Source organism: Rhipicephalus microplus, chromosome 1 (genome assembly GCF_043290135.1).
Source record: "Rhipicephalus microplus isolate Deutch F79 chromosome 1, USDA_Rmic, whole genome shotgun sequence".
Taxonomy (NCBI): domain Eukaryota; kingdom Metazoa; phylum Arthropoda; class Arachnida; order Ixodida; family Ixodidae; genus Rhipicephalus; species Rhipicephalus microplus.
Genome location: NC_134700.1, coordinates 188,560,702 through 188,579,767, shown reverse-complemented (window position 1 = coordinate 188,579,767; position 19,066 = coordinate 188,560,702). Strand labels below are relative to the sequence as shown.

Genomic DNA, 19,066 nt, shown 5'->3' with positions numbered 1-19,066 from the left:
GGCAAACTTCTTGGGTCCCGAAGCTCCTTGACGCGCCAGTTCTCAAGCTCTCCAATAGGTACTCGCTCGGGGAGCGTAATGTGTATCATGGCCTCGTCAGGCCCATCAAACGCGATTTCATAGACCGTTGCTGTATAAGACAACAGGGGCGAGGCTCTAGTATTGAAAAAAGTCACAAACAACACCCTTCAGAACAGTGCCAGATCAAACGACGTTTAATTTCCTCGCATGCAAGCAGCAATATATGCTTTGGATGAAACTGTTTGGTGCACACGGAGATAATAGGTTGTAAATTGCCAAAGTAAATCTCTCTCTTAATATTAATAACAAATCGAGACAGAACATCTGATGTATTAAAACAGTAGCGAAATTCCACAGTCGTTGTCCTGACTTATGCGACGCCATGCTGTCGGAGTAAGGAAGCCCAGCAGAGAAAGTAGTGAATACGTCAACCTGTGTGGCGAGGTGGGGAGACAGGTCGGTGAAAAAATCTCATAATAGCTGTGTGCTTTTGTAGACAGACAATTCTACATCAAGTGAAGTAGACAAAAGTTGAAATAGTAATTGAAATGTCGAGTGTGCGATGAACCCTCCTTCTCTTTTTCTACACGTAGTTTGGAATTGCTTTTTGTCGCTTTCACCTCTTTAAAAATATGCTCAGGCTCAGGGACGAACCGCACATCTGCTCTCTTTTGGACGCTACATGGCGGTGATAGTACTGGCCATGTTCATCCCAATGTTGGCGTTACAGTTTCTCCTACCACTCTCATGCCATGCAGCGAATCCTCAGTCCCAGCCAGATGTCGTTGATGCCTTTAAGGTAGGCAAATGCTTTCCAACTATTCGATGCAAAGACCCGCTAAATGCGACACAGCCGAACCTGACTATAGCAAACTTAGGAAAACTGAAATGTTCTTCATACTGAACTATTCTGAAGCACAACGAACTATATCGAAACGAACTATTCTTCATATTGAACTAAATCGAACAACGGGCAGCGATAAATGCCGCGAGAAGTTGGCTTTTCCTTACATATGGGTGAAACATGTGGCTTCAGACGAAATATATAGAACATCAAGAAAGGACAGCAGAAAGAGGCAGACGAGCACCACCTGTCTCAGATTTAATGGTCAGCATGCCTCACTGTGCTGCCACAAACCAATAAGTACACAATGTCACAGTTCGGCACGCGTATTGCCTCCCCCGGACAGCAAACCTAGGTCCTAACTCAACCATAAACAAGTTACCCTAGAAGTTATAATCAAAAAGTTTTGGCATTTCGCCATGAACGAGGCCTTTTCCGCATGTATTTGGGCGACAGAGCGGTGAGCTTAAGAGGATGCTGTGCGAAACTAGCGCTCACCTTGACGTGCTTTTCTGCCTTCACGATTCCCCGTCGCGGCACCACTGGTCCGTCAGGCAGGGTCACCGTACGATTCTCCGCTCGTTTTGGTAATGCGGCAGATACCATGAAACGAAAGAATCTGCTGTTTGCCACAAAAACCAGCGAGAATGAATACAGCCACATTCGCGGCAAGGAAGCCTCATGTCACTGCGGTGTACGGCGTCTCACAAAGCATGCCAAGAAGCAGGCCAATAAACAAGGCAAAAATTAGGCTGAAGGTAAACCAGACGTTTCCGGCCCCCGTTAAGCACGCAGAGTTGTGTATAAAAAAAATGGAGGCGCTATTTACATTGACACCATTTTTTGTCGCATCAAACCCTTTGCTTCATGCAATCTCGTATTTATATTAGCGTACGACGTAAAAAAAAATAAGAAAGATGCTGGGTAGGCATGGTTCTTACATTATTTTGGGACAGTTTCTCTAACCCAAGCTGTCCAATGAAATCTGCAAGGTAGATATAATTTCATGTACGTTGCATATTCAATTGTTTGATATGAGTAATTCATTCTGGTTGTTTGACAGTTCGATATATCCGCGTTCTAACGTATACTGTAACTACCAATCCTGATCTCTTATTTTTTTTTATAGCCCTTAACTAGACTCAGGGGATATGGTTTCAGCAAGAACTTGTTGCTGCTCATCCTTTCGCGGTTAAACATTTAGAAGAGATTGACAAGAAGGTGCACACATGAGCACGGTGCTTTCTCGCCTCTGCTCGTAAAAACTATAATATAGTCCTTATAAACTTAGCATATAGACTTATTATTTAGACGTTGCTGAAGCGCGTTCTCAAATACCCGGTAATGTTTTCTTATCTATCCGATAATTAAAACCACTCCATATAATTGTATACTACAGGTTTCAACAGTACTTAGCATAGAATCTTTGTACAGAATAATTAGACAGCTTGCAGGATAAAAAGAAACGGCCCCTGTCATGAGTTGTAGGACGCAGTAATCACGTAATGCGGACGCAAAATCGGCATTTTTACGCACAAGGTATGTTTCTCGACTGCTAGCATCTAAAGAATTAAACTAATTGCGCCTTTTTGTGATGTGGAAAAGTGTGAGCATTACGGTTACACATGAATGCATAGAAATTATTATATTACTGTATGAAATGGTTGGCATGAGTTTAAGTGTCATCTTCATCATTATCAGCCTGACTACGCTCATTGCAGGGCAAAGATCTCTCCAATGTTCCGCCAATGAACCAAGTGCTGTGCTTTCTGCTGCCACGTCATACCTGCAAACATATTCATCTCATCTGCCCACCTGATTTTCTATATCTCTCTGAAGCATTTACCTTCTTTTTGAATCCAGTCGGTTGCCCTATATGACCAGCAGTTATCTTACCTACACGCTGTGAGCCCAGCCCGTGCTCATTTTTTTCTTCTTGATTTCAACTATGATATCTTTAACACTCGTTTTTTCGCTGACCCCCTCGTCTCTCCTCCTGTCTTTCATTGTTTTATTACCTTTATTTTTCATCGCTCACATCATCATTCTCAATTTATGTTGAATCCTTTTTTTAAGCTTCAATGTTTCTTGCTTTGTAGGCAAGTATCAGTACAATTCAGCTGTCAAATATACATTTCTCTTTAAGAATAATGGTGAGCTACCATGCGTGATATGATAATGCTGGCTGAATGTGCTCCACTACATCCTTATTTAAATCATTATATTTTTCTAGTGGTTTGGCATTGTGGTTACTGCCTGCCTTAAATAAACGTACTCCTTTATTACTTGGGTCTCATAACCTGTCGCAAATCGCTGTTCTCTTTCGAGACTGTTACACATAACTTTAGTTTTACGCATATTATTTTCGAACCTGCTCTTCTGCTTTGTTTGATCAATTCAGAGATTATGAGTGGTGGCCTTCTTTTTTTCGAAAGCATCCAAATTCACTTTAACTGAAACTGAGAAAAACGCCCTTTTTTTGCTAATTGCCAGTGACAATATGGTCGGGCCTGCCAAAACAACTGTTTGCCGGCATGTGTCTCTCGCCTGGAAACCTCAAATTTTTATTTGGCCTTGATCTACATAGCCCAAAATTTTCGGTATTAACAAATAAATTTTATGTTTGGTACTAATGAATTTTACCATTAAATATGCGCACTAATTAGCTCTTAAAATAAATCTAAAGCGATTCCAATCTACGATAAATCAATATTCTGCAACAAAATAAACAACATTAATGTGATTCTATTGGTGCCGTGCTTTATTGAAAGGGAGTAGTGGTGGTCATTAGATATAAACGGCCAGTTGTCCTTCAAGGGCGCACTGTTCTAGACTGCCAAAACTGTTTTCCTCTTCTTAGAATGTGCTGAAGGCCTTGAAAACTGCACCAGCTCTTCTTCTTCTGAGTTTGCTCAAGGAATAGGTCTTCAAGCAATAAACTTGTAGCCAACATTTTCATTTAGTTGGTCATTTATTTAAAATACCTCATTTTGCTGCGAAAAGAGGACGTGATTCTTGGTAGTAAGGGCTGCAGCGCGAACACGAAGTTGCTAGAAGAAACAGACGAAAGGGGAGGCAAAGAAAGCAAAGAGGGCAACACGAGCGCTGCTTTACTCTTTGCTTTCTTTGCCTCGCCTTTCGTCTGTTTCTTCTAGCACCTTCGTGCTCGCGCTGCAGCCCTTATTACCATGAATTCAAACCAACTAGCCCAAATGGCCGTTCTTCTTCGACGTGATTCTTCAGCGCTAAACACGAGAAGAAACATTAAGAGGCACAAAAAAGTAGCAAAATTGGCCAATTACTCTTCGTATTTGAGTTTTGCACTACAGAATCATGGCCTTCCGTAAGTTTCAACTTGCGCTATGTAGGATAACGAATTGTGGAACGTAAACAATGTCAAAGCAAGTACGATTTAAATGAAATCATTCGCGTGAAAGCATGTTGGTAGTATTGGTCAGTATCGTGGACGCAGTGCCAGTTCAATGAATGTGTCTCACTTTGAAGAAAACAAGAGCAGCGTGTAGTTTATGTTTCATTATGAAGTTGCTTTTTGAGTGCACTTGACTATCGGGAATCGTCCCATTGCGATTCGAAATGTTTCATACGCTCAAGGTATTTAGGCAAGCTTTACGCTCCCGTTATATTTAGACTAGTTTCGGTTTTTGCACTTGGCTTTTATTTTTTGAAAAAAAAAAACGTCACAGTTGTAACTTGTTTCTTTTATTAATCATCGACTAAACATAATCAACAAACCACAGGTTACAATGCTACTCTCCATTAACTGGCGCGCGCAGTTATGCTATACCATGAACGACGTACTTGAAGCCGCATAACGAGAATTGAGCGAGTTGTTTGTACAAATCCATGGAAGTTAAGCAGGCTCCGAATGAGTCGCTTGCACTGAAGGTGGGCACAACTGACAAGGTCTCCCGAAAACCAAGCGCTCATACAGTATTTAATGTAACTCCCGTAGTGATACCTACAATTTGCAACAAATCTTTGTTTTCTGACCTTAGTTCATGAACATTTCTTACAAAGATTTATAGACCAGTACTACACCCTCAACGGCGGTGATCGGTAGCCCCACAGCACTGGAGCAATCGCTAACCAAAGTGAGCCAACGCGTCAAGTGGCTCCTCGCCTTTTTTTATATAGTTCGAGCTCCTACACGAAATACGCAAAGATCCGGGAAGGCTATCACTGACAATCGCATTGAACGAATCCTCCCTAAGAATTCGGAACCCTTCAGATTGTGCATTCACGATTGAGTAATGGTGCCACTATTCCCAATTTTGACGGTTGCCTAAGTGGTTCAGGCCACTTCGAGCAGATGTGGTAATGCAAGGTACACCAAGAAGCACGCTCCGCCAACTGCACTCACACCCCCCTGCCTCCCCCCCGCCCTTTTTGGTTGCATATGCGCGCGCTGAGACGGTACACCTACGCGATTTATCTTGATAGCGCAGTGTGCAGCCTACTAGGTTCGGCAAAATCATGTAGAAATAGAGCTTTGTGCATTCCAACATGGTGATATATCCTTGATATTTTTTTTGTTGGCGATTCCTTATGATTGCTTTGCATATACTAAGCATATGCGGACTTGAGTGTTATCACTATGTTGTTGTTTTCTATATTACAGGCTTTGGCTGCTTTTCCGTATGCAGTTGCCATGGCGGACACTGATGACAGTGGTGATCTTGACTGCATGATTACATATCGAACAAAATTCAGTAAACAACCACCAAGATTTGAATATACCTCTTCCATCAAGGGCCGAAATAAGGTTAAGTAAGTGGCCTTTTTACAGACAGCTATTTCCCAGGGCTGGGGTTGCGCTCTCTGTGTTAAACAAGCGACAACAATTGAACCATTGTATGTGCGATACAAGGCTCTCTGACTGCCTGTTACAATTTCAACATGACCCAGATGTGTATCACGTGAACAAGGACTGTAAACATGAGAAGCAGTTTGCAGATGATTAGATGCAGCCTAGAAATTTAGGCTACCTAGAGCTGAAAGCCTGGAGATGATAATTGGATTGCTCACATAGTGAAAAAAATACTGTATTGAGGTTGTCACGGGCTTGATTTGTCCAACCAGTAGTTAAACTATGGCAGTCGGATGCCTCCAAGTACAAGAACTGAATGTTCATAACTGCGGCAGCAGCGACCCTCGGTGAACGTGCTTGTATGCCATCAAGGACATCGTTGGGGGAAGGGGGGGGGATGCTAACAACAAGCAGCACCTGCTCCTAGCATCAGCATCCAGTCCAGTCAAAATTCAAGTCCTGCTGGGCTGCGGACAGGTTGCCCCTTTGCTTTGATCGCAAGTGGTTCATGCGAATTATCCATGCGCAGCATGTGGTTTGTTCTTGAAATAGCGTAGGACATATAGCTCCTGCAAGTTGTGGGTTAACACGAAAAAAGATACGACTGGCATGTGAGCTAAAGAAGTCACGATTGAGTATGTACTCAAATATATTACTATTTCTTGTTGGCTGGCTTTGAGTATTCGCTAGATCATGGAACAAATGCTTGTGTAAGAAACAGTCCTGATAGACCCCATTTCACGTTATCAGAATATGCGCTTCCGGGAAGCCACGTTAGGTGGGCTCTCTTTATTAATATGAAAACACTCTCAAGTGCAAATAAAAAGAAACAAAACTCGGAGACTATGTTGCGGTAGCCTTTGAATTGATCCGCTTCTCTTATTTAGAAAAATATTCGCAGCGGGGATGTAACAGGAAGCATTTTCAGTGTTTTTTCGTGTGTGCTATGAGCATGTTTTAACTATCGCTTTTCGCTATCACACACTATAAAGGTTGTGTTGATTGATGTTCTTATTTTGACATAACCTTCATCGAATGTTCACTATTCGTAATTTTGTTTAATTAGTATAAGGATGGCAAGATGGCTTTGCAAGAGTGCTTTTTTATATTATTACAGCAAGTATTTACTACATTAACGCAGGTTCGGTTATCACTGCACACATCGCACTGGAACCGTTCGCTTTGCTTTGCTTCCATAGATACATGGCACGTACCAACTTTGGAGGATAGGCCAAGAATGCAATGTAGAGAGTGTTAAATGTTATTTTAGGTAAGCTATGACATTTAAAACCAAAAATAAAGATATGATATGGCAGTAATACGTAAAATATTCAATTTAACTACAAGTAATATGATTTTGAGCCTGTATTCCAGACTGCCGTATAACCTGACGGGAATAATTTTGAAAACTTAAGTTTTCAGTTAACGAAATGACGAAGAATTTTAAATACCAGATTAAAATGGTACTCGTTGAGTAGATATGATGAAATTACACGCGTCATCAAAGGCATCCTTGTGGTAGTATCCCAAACCTGAGGCACCAAAGCTTAAAACATTTTCCTCCGATAAGGCCAAGCCTATTTTTGTAAAACGAATCATTAGAAGTCGAGTTATTTTACGAGAATATCTTGCGCAGGACAAAAAGTAATCTGCGATATTTTCCAGTTCTCCACAGAATTGGCAGAGGAGTGATATCGTCAGACCAGCCCTGTACCAGTAAATGTTTAATGGAGGGACACGACATCGAAATGTGGTGATCATGATTTCATCCAATCGGGGTCAATACTTCACGTAACAATATCATCACTGTGTTGATATGTTTGAAGTCTTGTGAACCATGCCTCGCGGTGCTGTATGCGTAAAGATGCACGGAAATTTCGAACTTAAGAGGCGTGTTTTTTTATATGTGCGACATCTTTTATTCAAACAACAAATGCATGTGGTAATCAGGCATGACATAGCAAGCCATATTATTGACAAGTCCTCAACATTGAGTCTACGTGTATATAGCATGTCGTGGTTCCTTCTAGACACTGCATTTGTGCGAGAGAGTAAATATTTATTATCTCGTTTACAGCGGCACTATAACCTACCACATCAAGCCTGGCCCCACAATTGACATAACAGAGTTCACTGTCGATGATGGTAATTACTGACTTCATAATTATTCTCACATAGAAATACCTTTTGAATGAGAGTAATAAATATTACTTCGCGACGCAAAAAAAAAACAAAAGAGAGAAAGCGTCACGCTAAACGCTGCTCAAGTTACCAGCAATATTCGGCTGATTTGTTGCCACTATAGTAAAACGACGCCTCCGATAACTATGCTGTACCAACATAACAATAACACCTGCTAAGTAGAGCAGGAGATATTGCAGATGGCACAAGCACGCAAGTCTAGTAGATTGCCATTGAATTTTCTGTTGCAATGTCAAGGTCTTTGCTTCATCTTTTTTTCGCGTATTTGTTTGATGCATCACTGTTTATCGATTCCTTTTTTACCATAAAGAAAACTAGCAAGCTTGATATGCCATTCACCTTAATTTTTTCACTGAAATCAATACATAATGTAGCAGTAGTAACCGAGTTGTTTATGCATTGGAGTTTGATATATGGAAGGTGCAGATCTTTTCTGGCGTGTGAAACTCAAGAGAACTTTTAAATGCGAAGCATTTTTAGCGAACTTCTGTGACTTTCAGTCTATCTATCTATCTATCTATCTATCTATCTATCTATCTATCTATCTATCTATCTATCTATCTATCTATCTATCTATCTATCTATCTATCTATCTATCTATCTATCTATCTATCTATCTATCTATCTATCTATCTATCTATCTATCTATCTATCTATCTATCTATCCGCTTAAGTTTCGGGTGCTCTCGCGGGCAACCCCTTAACTTGGCGTGAACCAAAATTAGCATGGGAGGTTAAGATGGTTTATGACGCACTTGTCAAGACATGGGTGTCACAATCCCGTTGCGTACGTCGTCAAACCCTTCCCGCCAGATAATGGCAGGTACCCACGGGCGGGTATGTGCCGCTGGTATGTGGGTTAGTGCCACAGGTAATTGACACTTAGTATGTATACCCAGGAACGACGAGAACACACAAGGGCAATTTTGAAGCACGAAGTGTTAAGAAATACCCGACATCGGTAGCGCCGACCCTACGAATGCAAAGAATAAATGCCAGAGTGCCAGCTGGAATCGAACCTAAGCATTCTGCATAGCAGTGAAGCATCTTGCCACAGAGCTACGCCATGTCTCGGAACTTCTTTTCAAAGTCTTTAGACGCCAATCTTCGTGAAACGTCAATAGTGGTTGCAGTGCTGCCTATCCAATTTATAAACAGTACATATGTACTCTTTGAATACAGCCATCCCGTCTAGTTAATGTCAATTGTGATTAGTCGCCATGCGCTCAAGTTGGTTTATGTAGCAGTGTCCAGGGTCAGCATCCTTGCGAGCATCAGCGCCTCATATAAGCTTCTGGTGTTGCTAATACGCATGTTCCAGTTGGCATTGTTACGCAAGTGCAAGCGACTGGTTATCTAAACATCTGCAACTCTTCAACATATGTCCGCGCGTACAACATTTGTACATATATTAGCATCATATAATGACGTGTCACTTAGTAAAAACATTGCAACACGGTCACCTTCCCTCCTGATGCTTCGCGTAACGTCGATTCCCAGGTACGTGGGATCTGCCGAAATTTCAGCATTCAGAGCTACAAAAAATATTTGAACTTTATTATTGTTACAATTCATTAATACAAATCGATGAAGATACCTATGAAAGAGCATTGTCATGTCTCGCGCTCCTACTGCTCTATGTCTCTTCTGGCTTCATGCAACACGCGCACACACACACACACACACACACACACACACACACACACACACACACACACACACACACACACACACACACACACACACACACACACACACACACACACACACACACACACACACACACACACACGCGCGCGCGCGCGTTTGCATACTTTGATTTTCTAAGAGAATTTATCTTCGTGGTTTCGAAAGCAGAAATATGTGGGTCAAACTAATGAAGACGGGGTGTATAGAGCCACGCTCGCTTGTTTCTCTTATCTCATGTCTCGGTCTGTTGTGAGCTCACATGTCATGCGCAAAAGCAAAACATGCTTGCAGATATAAAACAAAAATATTTAGGTGCGCGATTTTCAGTTTAGACAAATAATTTTTCGCCTGCTCTTTTTCAACCAAAGTGGGTTCTCTGGCCACGTTAACTGTGTTCATGTACTGCCTTAGCTTCTCTTGCGCTTTGTAGACACTAATTGAAGCTAATAAAGACATCTATAAGAAACAACCGAATTCCGCGTGCTCTCTTGGGGAAGTGAACACTCTACCACGTTTTCATGCATTCAGCAATTTTTTATTTCATACCACGCAGATTATAGCCATGTGTCGCAAGCCCACTTCGTCTTCTCAGACTATAAGGACTGCATTCTCATGGAACTTCCCATATATGGCAAACCAGGTAAGATGAATAATTTAACACGCTCAGCATTTTGAGTAACATGTAATGATGGTAGTCGATTGAGGGCAGATGCACAAACTCACCAGGTCTCACTAGTAGCACTTATCACCAGTGTCATGGCCATGAACCTGCTGATATTGTGATACGAATGCAAATTGCGAGTCGGTTGCGCACGTGGTGCTTTACTGAAGGACAAGATCGCAGCTGTATTATACCCTTAACTGGAAATGCGCAATTAACCACGCAAGGCTTGAAAACTGCGAAACAGGACGATTATGAAGACTATATCTATTGCTTCTAGGTTGTGTTTGTGCCTTAGTTAGGTGATAAGGGTTGTTTTTAAATGACTTCTTGGTCATTGCTAGGAATTAACTATAGGTGATATGCGGGGTTTTTTCTACATTGACCAAATACAGGTGCGAGTTAAACCACAAGCGGTCTGAGACACGGTACCTATATCCAAGCTCCAGAAACAAACCCGTGTTGAAACCAATCGTTTGCATCTCAAACTTCAGTTTCCTTTCGAAGCTGTCATCGCCATCCCCATACTGTAGTGTTAGGCTTGTTTGTTTGTAGTCTGCCCATTTTAAAGCGAAAGCTGCTCACAACTCGGGTCACGTGCAGTTGTCCGTCGCCACCGCCGGTGTCCATAACCACACCCCACAAAATTAAAAAAAAAAGACTAGCACCAATCACAGTGTGGCTCGAACCCGGGTCCGCTGGTGCCAGCCCAGCATTCTACCACTGAGCCACGCCGGTTTTTTTTTCTTTATTGACTGAGCCACGCCGGTGCACGGACTTGTTGGCGAACTTTTCTTAGGCAGGCTTGATGCCGCGAAATCAATTGCGTTAATACGGCTTATAAAGAGTTTTAAGAGAGCGAAATAACAGCCAGTCATCGCACAATACGAATAGCGCAACGAGTGGGTCGTCCAAAGCTCCAACTCATTACAAAAAGCTTGTTCTTGCTCACCTATTAACTGTGGCGCATGCCCTCATCAGCCATAATTCCTCATCGTCGTCAGCCACTGCATGAACAATTGCCACAAAATTCCTTGCAAGTGTTTAGCGGCTACTACACTTCTCGGAAGAATGACGAAAAATAGCATCGCCAATGCCGGCATGCTACCCAAAAAGTTTTATTATTAATGCCATAGTGGGCGTCAAGCAAGTGTGCTTGTAGTAATTACCCAGAGTGTATAGAAAAAGTTCTGAAAATCCGCACTTCTTGCTTTCGCTGTGATTGTGCTGTGCCTTTCGCGAAGGCCTGGCGTTTTTTATTCTGTTATTTTTCTGTTTCAGTTAACCTGTGGTGAGTACTGCTAGTACTCTTCGGACTACTCATCGTAAACCGTTCCGTATTTTGTTCAGGACATATCTCATTTCCTCTGAATAATAGATTCCAATAAATAAACGCTAACAATTCCAGATCAGACAATTCTGGTGACACTACATGTACGCGCTTTGCACAAGAATACACATATGACTAAAGGCATTGAGACGGCGTCAACGCCACTCATAAAAAAAGCAGGCTGATAATGCTGAAGTTTACCTGTCGTTACTTAATTTTGTCCTGACGCTTAGATATTTCGAATTTGATTCGTCCTACTGCCTAAAAGTTTTCCGCAGCAGCATGGAAACCCTTGTTGCGCCAACATGCGCCAACATTTTTATAAGATACTTAAAATCAGAACTTTTAAAATCATCTATAGTAAAGCCTTCTACCTACTCTTCTACATAAACGGCATGTTTATTATATGGGAACATGGCATGAGCACACTTAGTGCATTGGTTGATCACTGGGACAAGTCTCACTCTAGTGTAAATATACCATGCACAATTTTCCCAACAAATAATCACCTTCCTAGACACGACAATACCTATTGAAGCAAGAAAATTAAAGATGGTGCCTCAGGGAAAACCGAAAGACAGCCAACAATACCTAGATTACACTAGTCACCACCCTTGACGCTGCAAACAAAGAATTTTCATCGGACAAGTGATACGTATAAGAGGGATCTGTATTGACGACGGTGAATAGGTTGACCATTTGAGCAACCTGAAGGAGACGACGACGAAGAGCCGGTGTGGCAGAATGACGAGTGTTTGAGTTCCATGGTTTTTTTGTGAATAATTTTCCATTTGCCTGTCAAGCGCGGTCTCCTGCTGGTGTGCGATTGAGGTAGAGCCCTACGGAAGACTACCGGACACCGAAATGACCTCGGGTGTTGCTTCCAGGAAGCGCTACAGCTCCGAGAGCGGCACTGACAGTGATGACACTGAACCCTACTACGTCAGCAGTGATGAATCAAGGGACGACAACTTAAAGCTCGTAGGAAACCACAAGGGAAAGAGACTTTTTGAGCACGTCACCCAATTCGAGTGAGCCCACCATGCGATCTTCGCGGAATACCGAGGTATTAACCATCATTTTTATGCCAGTTCTCGCTAGTGACAACATGAGGCACCTTAACCGACAAGCAGTGTCTGCACAGCTAGAGGAACTGGTGCCGAATGAAGTGAAGGGAGTAAGAGTGAATAGCCGCAAGAAAATCCTAGCGATTGACGTCAATCATGTGACTGTGCTTGACAGATTGCATGAAGTACCGGAGCTCAGTAATGGAATGAAAGTCTGCTCTCATATACCGCTGGGAAAAGAAGTGAGCACTGGGGTGATATACGATGTTGCCGAAGCCATTACCAACTTGGACCTAACAGTCTTGATTAGGCCGGCTGCGAATGATGCCATTATTACAAGTATATGTTGTATCGGGACATCACGATGTGTAAGAATTACATTTAAGGGCGAATCACTTCCATCACACGTAAAAGTGGGTCACTTCCGGCACGCAGTTCGCCCTTTTATACGGAAACCCCTTCAGTGCTGGAAGTGCATGAAGTTAGGTCACGTAAGTGGTGTGTGCACGAACTCTACCGTCTGTTCCCGATGCACTGGGCACCACAACAAAGACACGTGCCAGACAACGACTTTGAAGTGCTCAAATTGCAATGGGCCACATAATGTCTCTTCGAAGGACGGCCCTTTTATTCGAAAGGAGCTAACAATACTGAAGAAAAGGGCCAGAGATGACACCTCACACCGCGAAGCAGCTGCATCCATTACTCGATGACGGTCCCGTCGCCGCCGCTGCACCAAAGCCACCAAAATCTTGTCGCTTCGTGAAGAACATCCAAAATCACCTCCACCTCCCCCACTCTGGCCAAGCGCTGTAGGTTCCAAGAACAAAGGCGCTTCTGCTAGCAGTGGAGCTGACGCTTCATCCTTATCACCCAGTCAGAACGCAGCCGTTTTAAAGGAAAATGATGCCTCTACCAGCAATGCAGGTGACGCTTGGCCCGAACTCTTAAAGATGCATACGCCTGATGAGAGGAATCAGACTTCGACAGGGAGGGACACTTCATCAGTACCTCATAGCTTGACGGACGAAGGACAACTTAAGGCATGGTCAGCACCCTATAGTCAGCGCTATGCGCGTGCTGCTGAGTGAGATGCAGACACCGACAACTCGAAGCGTGTTGCAACTGCTTGACACCATGACTCCAGTTCTCGCAAGCCTTCAGAAGTCTGCTGCTTGAGAACGCAAGTGGAACCATCATGGCTTCTCCATCAGAAAGATTTTGGGTGCATGGAGCCACGCATACAAGTTAATGCAACGAATGTGCTCGATTGATGAAGACACGGATGTGACTCACCATCTGTGATGTTAAGCACATAGCCGCCGTTTTGTCGATGGCATGAGTGACATTTCTCTCCTTCTTTCTCACTCTCCTTCGGACTTTTATTCCCCTTACCCTCTCTTCAGTGCAAGGTAGCCTACCAGGCTTAGTCATGCTTAACCTGTTGCCTTTCTTTCATCTTTATTCTCTCTCTCTGAAGGAAACATTAGTTGAACTTCGTTCAACGAGTTGTTTCCTTCAGAGAGAGAAGTTCAACTAATGAAGCTCAACTGAAGTTCAGCTTCAGAGAGATGTTCTAAACAAGGTCCTTCAACGAAGCGTGTAGGCTTGATAGGAAAACAACTCCAGCTAAAATGACTCCCGAAGCTGAACCCAACCAGCTGCCAGCATTTAAACCAAATACTCAGATGCACTCCCAAACATAAACATTATCCTTCGTAAACATTACCCAATACTGGCAAGCAACGAGTGCCTTAAAAAAGCGTTTCCCCAAGTACCAAAGGTGATGTATCACCTCAAGAAAAATTCTGAAGACATGCTAGTCTAAGCAAAAGTAATCCCGCATTCTACTTCCCAAGTAACACCTTGCTCCCGTCTAAAATGGAAGACTTTTGATTTCAAATACCTTCCACATGACCTGAGAGTTAAAAGCACCGGGAGTAATTACGTACATCGTATAAAATTTAGTTTTACCTGCTCTAGTGTTAACGTTATCTACGTAACTGAATTTTAACATTTCCTTAAACGGTACATAGGCGAAACAGGAGAGCGTTTGATTGTTAGAATAAACGGTCATCGTGCGAACATGGCAAAGAAATGACCGAAAGCCGTGGTTCCGCAATTCAACGCAACAGAACCCAACTTCAGCGATCTCGAACTGACGTATGTAAATACGTCAGTCAATCTTCCGGTCTGCAAGAAACAAAAAAAAACATACAAAGTCCTACCTTATTCACGAATTCACCACACTCGAGCTAACAAGTATAAACTTTTCTAAAAGTACCCTTGAATGTATTTGCTCTCGTACATACAAAAGAAAATCAATGCGAGTTAATCTTTCTGTCTAGGAGTTTGCAATATACCATCGCTAACTTCTGAAAACCAGGATTCAGCAACACGCATACATTCTTACCTCTCCACCACTTGATTATTTTCTTTCCATTCACGGAAAACCTGATCCCTTTTCACCCATACAACTCGTCGAAGCGCAACCAACCCACGCTCTCCGCCTCCCGTATATGCAATGTTGCTTTCACCCCTTCTTAGTTAAGATGGAGGAGAGGGTACTAGCTGAGACAGGGTAGCGCTAAATAAAACAGTTCTGCTTTAAGAAAAGTGCGCTTGTGAAAACGTCGGCTCGACACAACCCCTGTTTACGGATTTTCTTTATTCGCAAGACCCCATCTTCTCTTTCCTGTCGTGTTTTTGATTGCCTGTTAGAAGTAGTCTCTTTTTTTGGTATTTTCGATTCGCGCTGTGCAAGCTAGAGCAATACTCAGCCATTAGACAAGGCAAAAAACCTCCTATGATGTGTTCACTAGTGCTACGTTGTCTGCTCAGCGTCTCCTCGTAGTTTTGCTGATGCCAGGAAAAATATCTAGCAACTAAAAAGTGCGTAAATACTTGCTCTAAAATTTTTAGGAATCGCAAATTCTAATAAGTCAGGTTAAAAGTGAATTTAGTTATTAGGTCCCAAAGCTAGCTGCGAAGTGCCGACTGGCTGAAGAACATTGGTAACAGCATGCACGGCTTACTGCGTTTCACAAATGTTTCCCTAATATGCCTTGACAACGTAGTATTTGTCGTATCTACAATCCGGTTATAGAAGAGTAGGAAACTGCCGCTTCGATTCTCTCTGCTTGTATCTCTGTCTTGTGTATGTTTCTTTCTTTTTCTGTGTGCCTATTTTTACTTTCCTTTGTTCTCTTTCATGCTCTCTTGCTATGCTTCTGTCTCTGTCTCTGTTTCTTTCTTTTTCTTTCTCTCTCTGTGTTTTATGTGTCAATCTAACGTTTTGTGCCTTTATTTTCATTATTTATCTGTTTTTTTCCTCTTTTCCTTTTTATCATGCTCTGTATCTTTTTTCCTCCCTTTTAATGTCTTTTTTTTTACTTTTCAATCTTTACGTGCCTATTTTCTTTGCATATCCTAATATTTCTTTTTCTCTTCCTTTCGGTCAATTTGTATCTTTTTAAGTGCTTCTTTCTCTGTCTTTTTTATCTTTTGATGTCTCTTTAACTTATCTCAATATTTTTGTTCCGATTTTCTCCTATAGCTTCCTTTCTTTTTACTTTTTCCTCTCTTCCCTCCTGTGTATATTCTGTCACTTTTCTTCTCTCTCTTTTTTTATGAATACGATTTCTTTTGAAACCCGTACACACTTTACAGAGTAGAGGAGCTAACTTATCTGAAGTGTTTTGAAATGATACTCAGAAATTACGTGGAAATATGACAGCTTTGCTATTTAAAAATTACCGTGACGCTACTAGGACCAAGGAATAAGTGTGGTAACCGAATGTGTTACGAAGTACATGCAGCAGCAAGTACTTTTGCAGCATATCTTGTTTAACGTCAAATAAATAAGACCACGGCGAATACTACTCATCCCGGTAACAAAACTGTTAACGTCCTGTCTGATGTTTCAACCCATAATGAGAGAGGGGGGACAGAGCACATTTTGGAGCCATGTCCTGATGTATGCCGAGAAAGCGCTCGGCAAAGCGTCCCGGTGCGAAAAGGTTGCTTCTGCTGTTCGAGCAATGCAGCCCATCCCCCGTCCCCAATCACGATCGTTCACTCGCCGAAAGAGCACCGTAGTTTACCTTCCTGCTTTAGGAGCCATTGATAGCAGAACTCAAACACAAGGCGATGTTATCGCAAAGGCTTTTCGTGCGACATAGATTGCCAGATCGCTTCATCTCTCTCTCAACGTACACGTGCTTTCGTAGAGCATACAATGCGTGAGGCGAAGTTATTGATTTGAACTTTATACCAAGCTTAACGGCGAGAACAAGAAAAGTCGTTGAAGGTGTGCACGTAACTGTTATGGAAGCTATCGCAAGCGTGAGTTGGAATTGACGTGGTCAGCAGTGTTTGTACGAGAGCTGTCATGGATGCTACTACGTAATATCGGCTGGAGTCTGTATCGAATTTCATGGATAGGTAGGATATCAAGTGCACATCGAATACATCGAGTACTATATCTTGTACAGTGCACATAGCAAGTTCGCATGGTATACTCGCATTGCCGTAACCTGAAAAGACATCGAGCAACTAATAACTTTTTCGGTTGGGCAATAAGAGCAAATCAGGTATGGAACATTGTCCTACTGAGCCCAGCTCAGGTTCACTTACACGTCCTAGCCTGAATTACATCAACTTAAAGCTAATAACAAACGAAGAAATGTACGCTTTTGTTTGCTTGCTTTTTTTAGCGTATCCTACTCTTGTCGAGAAGTAATCATTTCACGTGGCTTACGGTCGCAAGCATGAAGACCCGTGACGTCGCATGGCGCATAGTTGGTGCACCGAGGGCCTGGAAGCTCCTGGAGGGACGTGTCACTAATGTGCTAGCGCTTCGCTTGCGTGAGATCACTCGCTCGCTAGTACTGTCATTCACCCGTCCATCCATCAATGCGTGGTTCATTGGTGCGTCTGTCGATCTGTGTTCGTTCTTCTGTAGCTCATGCTATGTATACCCCTGGCATATTCGATCTAGGCCACCGCGAGTTTTTCGCAGTGGTCCGCCTACCATTTCATGGCGTATTTCCGTTATAGAAATACGTCAGCAATATAAACATGACCAGAGGGCAAAGAAACAATGTAAACAAAAATAATCTTTTGCGGGGAGTAGAAACCCCAACCTCTGGGTTCACGAAGAGTGTGTGTGTGGGGGGGGGGGGGTTAACCCTCTACGCCAATGCCAAAGCCATGATAGAGGCTACGCAAACGCCTTCTTTATCTTTCTCAAAGTGCTCTTATTCACAGGGTGGGGTCGACGTTTGTAAACAGAATAGTCAAGTTACTTGTGGCTTCCACGATTGACTCGGGCAACACACTGTTGCTACTACCATTACATTCGGCATGTTTCCAATAGAATAGAATTATCGTATTTATTTTAACCCAACACGAGGAAGTCGCTTGAACCCAAGCTTCGCTTGCATACTAAAATATCGCTCTTTGACACTCGCCTGGCAGTTGCACCACGTACCTTGCTCGTGTTGTGAGAAATCGCGCTAGAGCAAAAGGTACACACTTGGGTGTCATAATTGCCCACGGGCTGTTCTGTGTGGTCCTTCTAGTTATGACCGCATTCACATTTTCGTGTGTTCCCGACTTTTAGCACAAGCCCAATATACTGCTTCTACGAGTGTTCTACCCTAATTCTGAATCAATGACATAATTTGTAGCTACTGCCAAATTTTTCGAAAATAGTTGAAGTCTATTCCGTCACCATCAGGTTTACTACAGTAACAAAGTTCAAAACGTCAAGCATTTCTAGTTTTGCGGATATTTTACTATATATGACCTTTTTATATGACTTGAACTCAGGACTCACTGAAGCTGTTCTTTGTTTATTTCTTTTCAGAGTGTGTACTGTGGACAAAGGAGAAGAACGCTGATAATGTTCCAGCCATTTGTAAACAACAACTTGAAAAGAACTGTGAAAATGCTACAATATCCTACGACGAAAAAACGTGCAATCCAGTTGGTTTGTAACTAGGCGTATGAAGACATCACATTTTCAAAACACCAGCGTCAAACTACGAAGACGAAAACGCACTATAACTCATGCTTTTGTACCTCGTGTTTCAAAGCATATTTCTATAATGTAATGAAGATCGACGTTTTCCCAATAAACTTTAAACTAGGTGAAAACCAATCGTGTGAAATATGTTGGTTCGACGACTAATCGAAGCCGCGTGCTGTCTGGCATCGTTTTTATAATATATTCACCGTGTTTCCAGGGTCGACATAAATGCATGACGCCAACCTAAATCAAGCGTATGCTTTGCAGCCGTCCTACCACGGTGGTCTAGTGGCTAAGGTACTCGGCTGCTGACCCGCAGGTCGCGGGATCAAATCCCGGCTTTGGCGGCTACATTTCCGATGGGAGTGGAAATGGTGTAGGCCCGTGTGCTCA

The 19,066-nt window shown here is 42.6% G+C and overlaps 1 protein-coding gene across 1 annotated transcript; it reads left to right on the top strand.

Annotated features, from left to right (window-relative positions):
• Window positions 1–663: 663 nt before the first annotated feature.
• LOC119178273 (uncharacterized) lies at window positions 664–18,805 on the top strand. The gene is made up of 5 exons (XM_037429468.2): window positions 664–820; window positions 5,505–5,653; window positions 7,771–7,838; window positions 10,138–10,224; window positions 18,512–18,805. The coding sequence occupies exons 1-5, from the start codon at window positions 704–706 to the stop codon at window positions 18,640–18,642; spliced, it is 552 nt and encodes a 183-aa protein (XP_037285365.2). The 5' UTR covers window positions 664–703; the 3' UTR covers window positions 18,643–18,805.
• The last annotated feature ends 261 nt before the right edge of the window (window positions 18,806–19,066 follow it).

Excerpts from the sequence above, each read along its gene's own strand:
- LOC119178273 (XM_037429468.2), top strand. The coding sequence starts at position 704 with ATGGCGGTGATAGTACTGGCCATGTTCATCCCAATGTTGGCGTTACAG. Across the intron at positions 821-5,504 it reads ATGTCGTTGATGCCTTTAAG|GCTTTGGCTGCTTTTCCGTA; the intron begins GTAGGCAAATGC and ends TCTATATTACAG. Across the intron at positions 5,654-7,770 it reads AAGGGCCGAAATAAGGTTAA|CGGCACTATAACCTACCACA; the intron begins GTAAGTGGCCTT and ends TCTCGTTTACAG.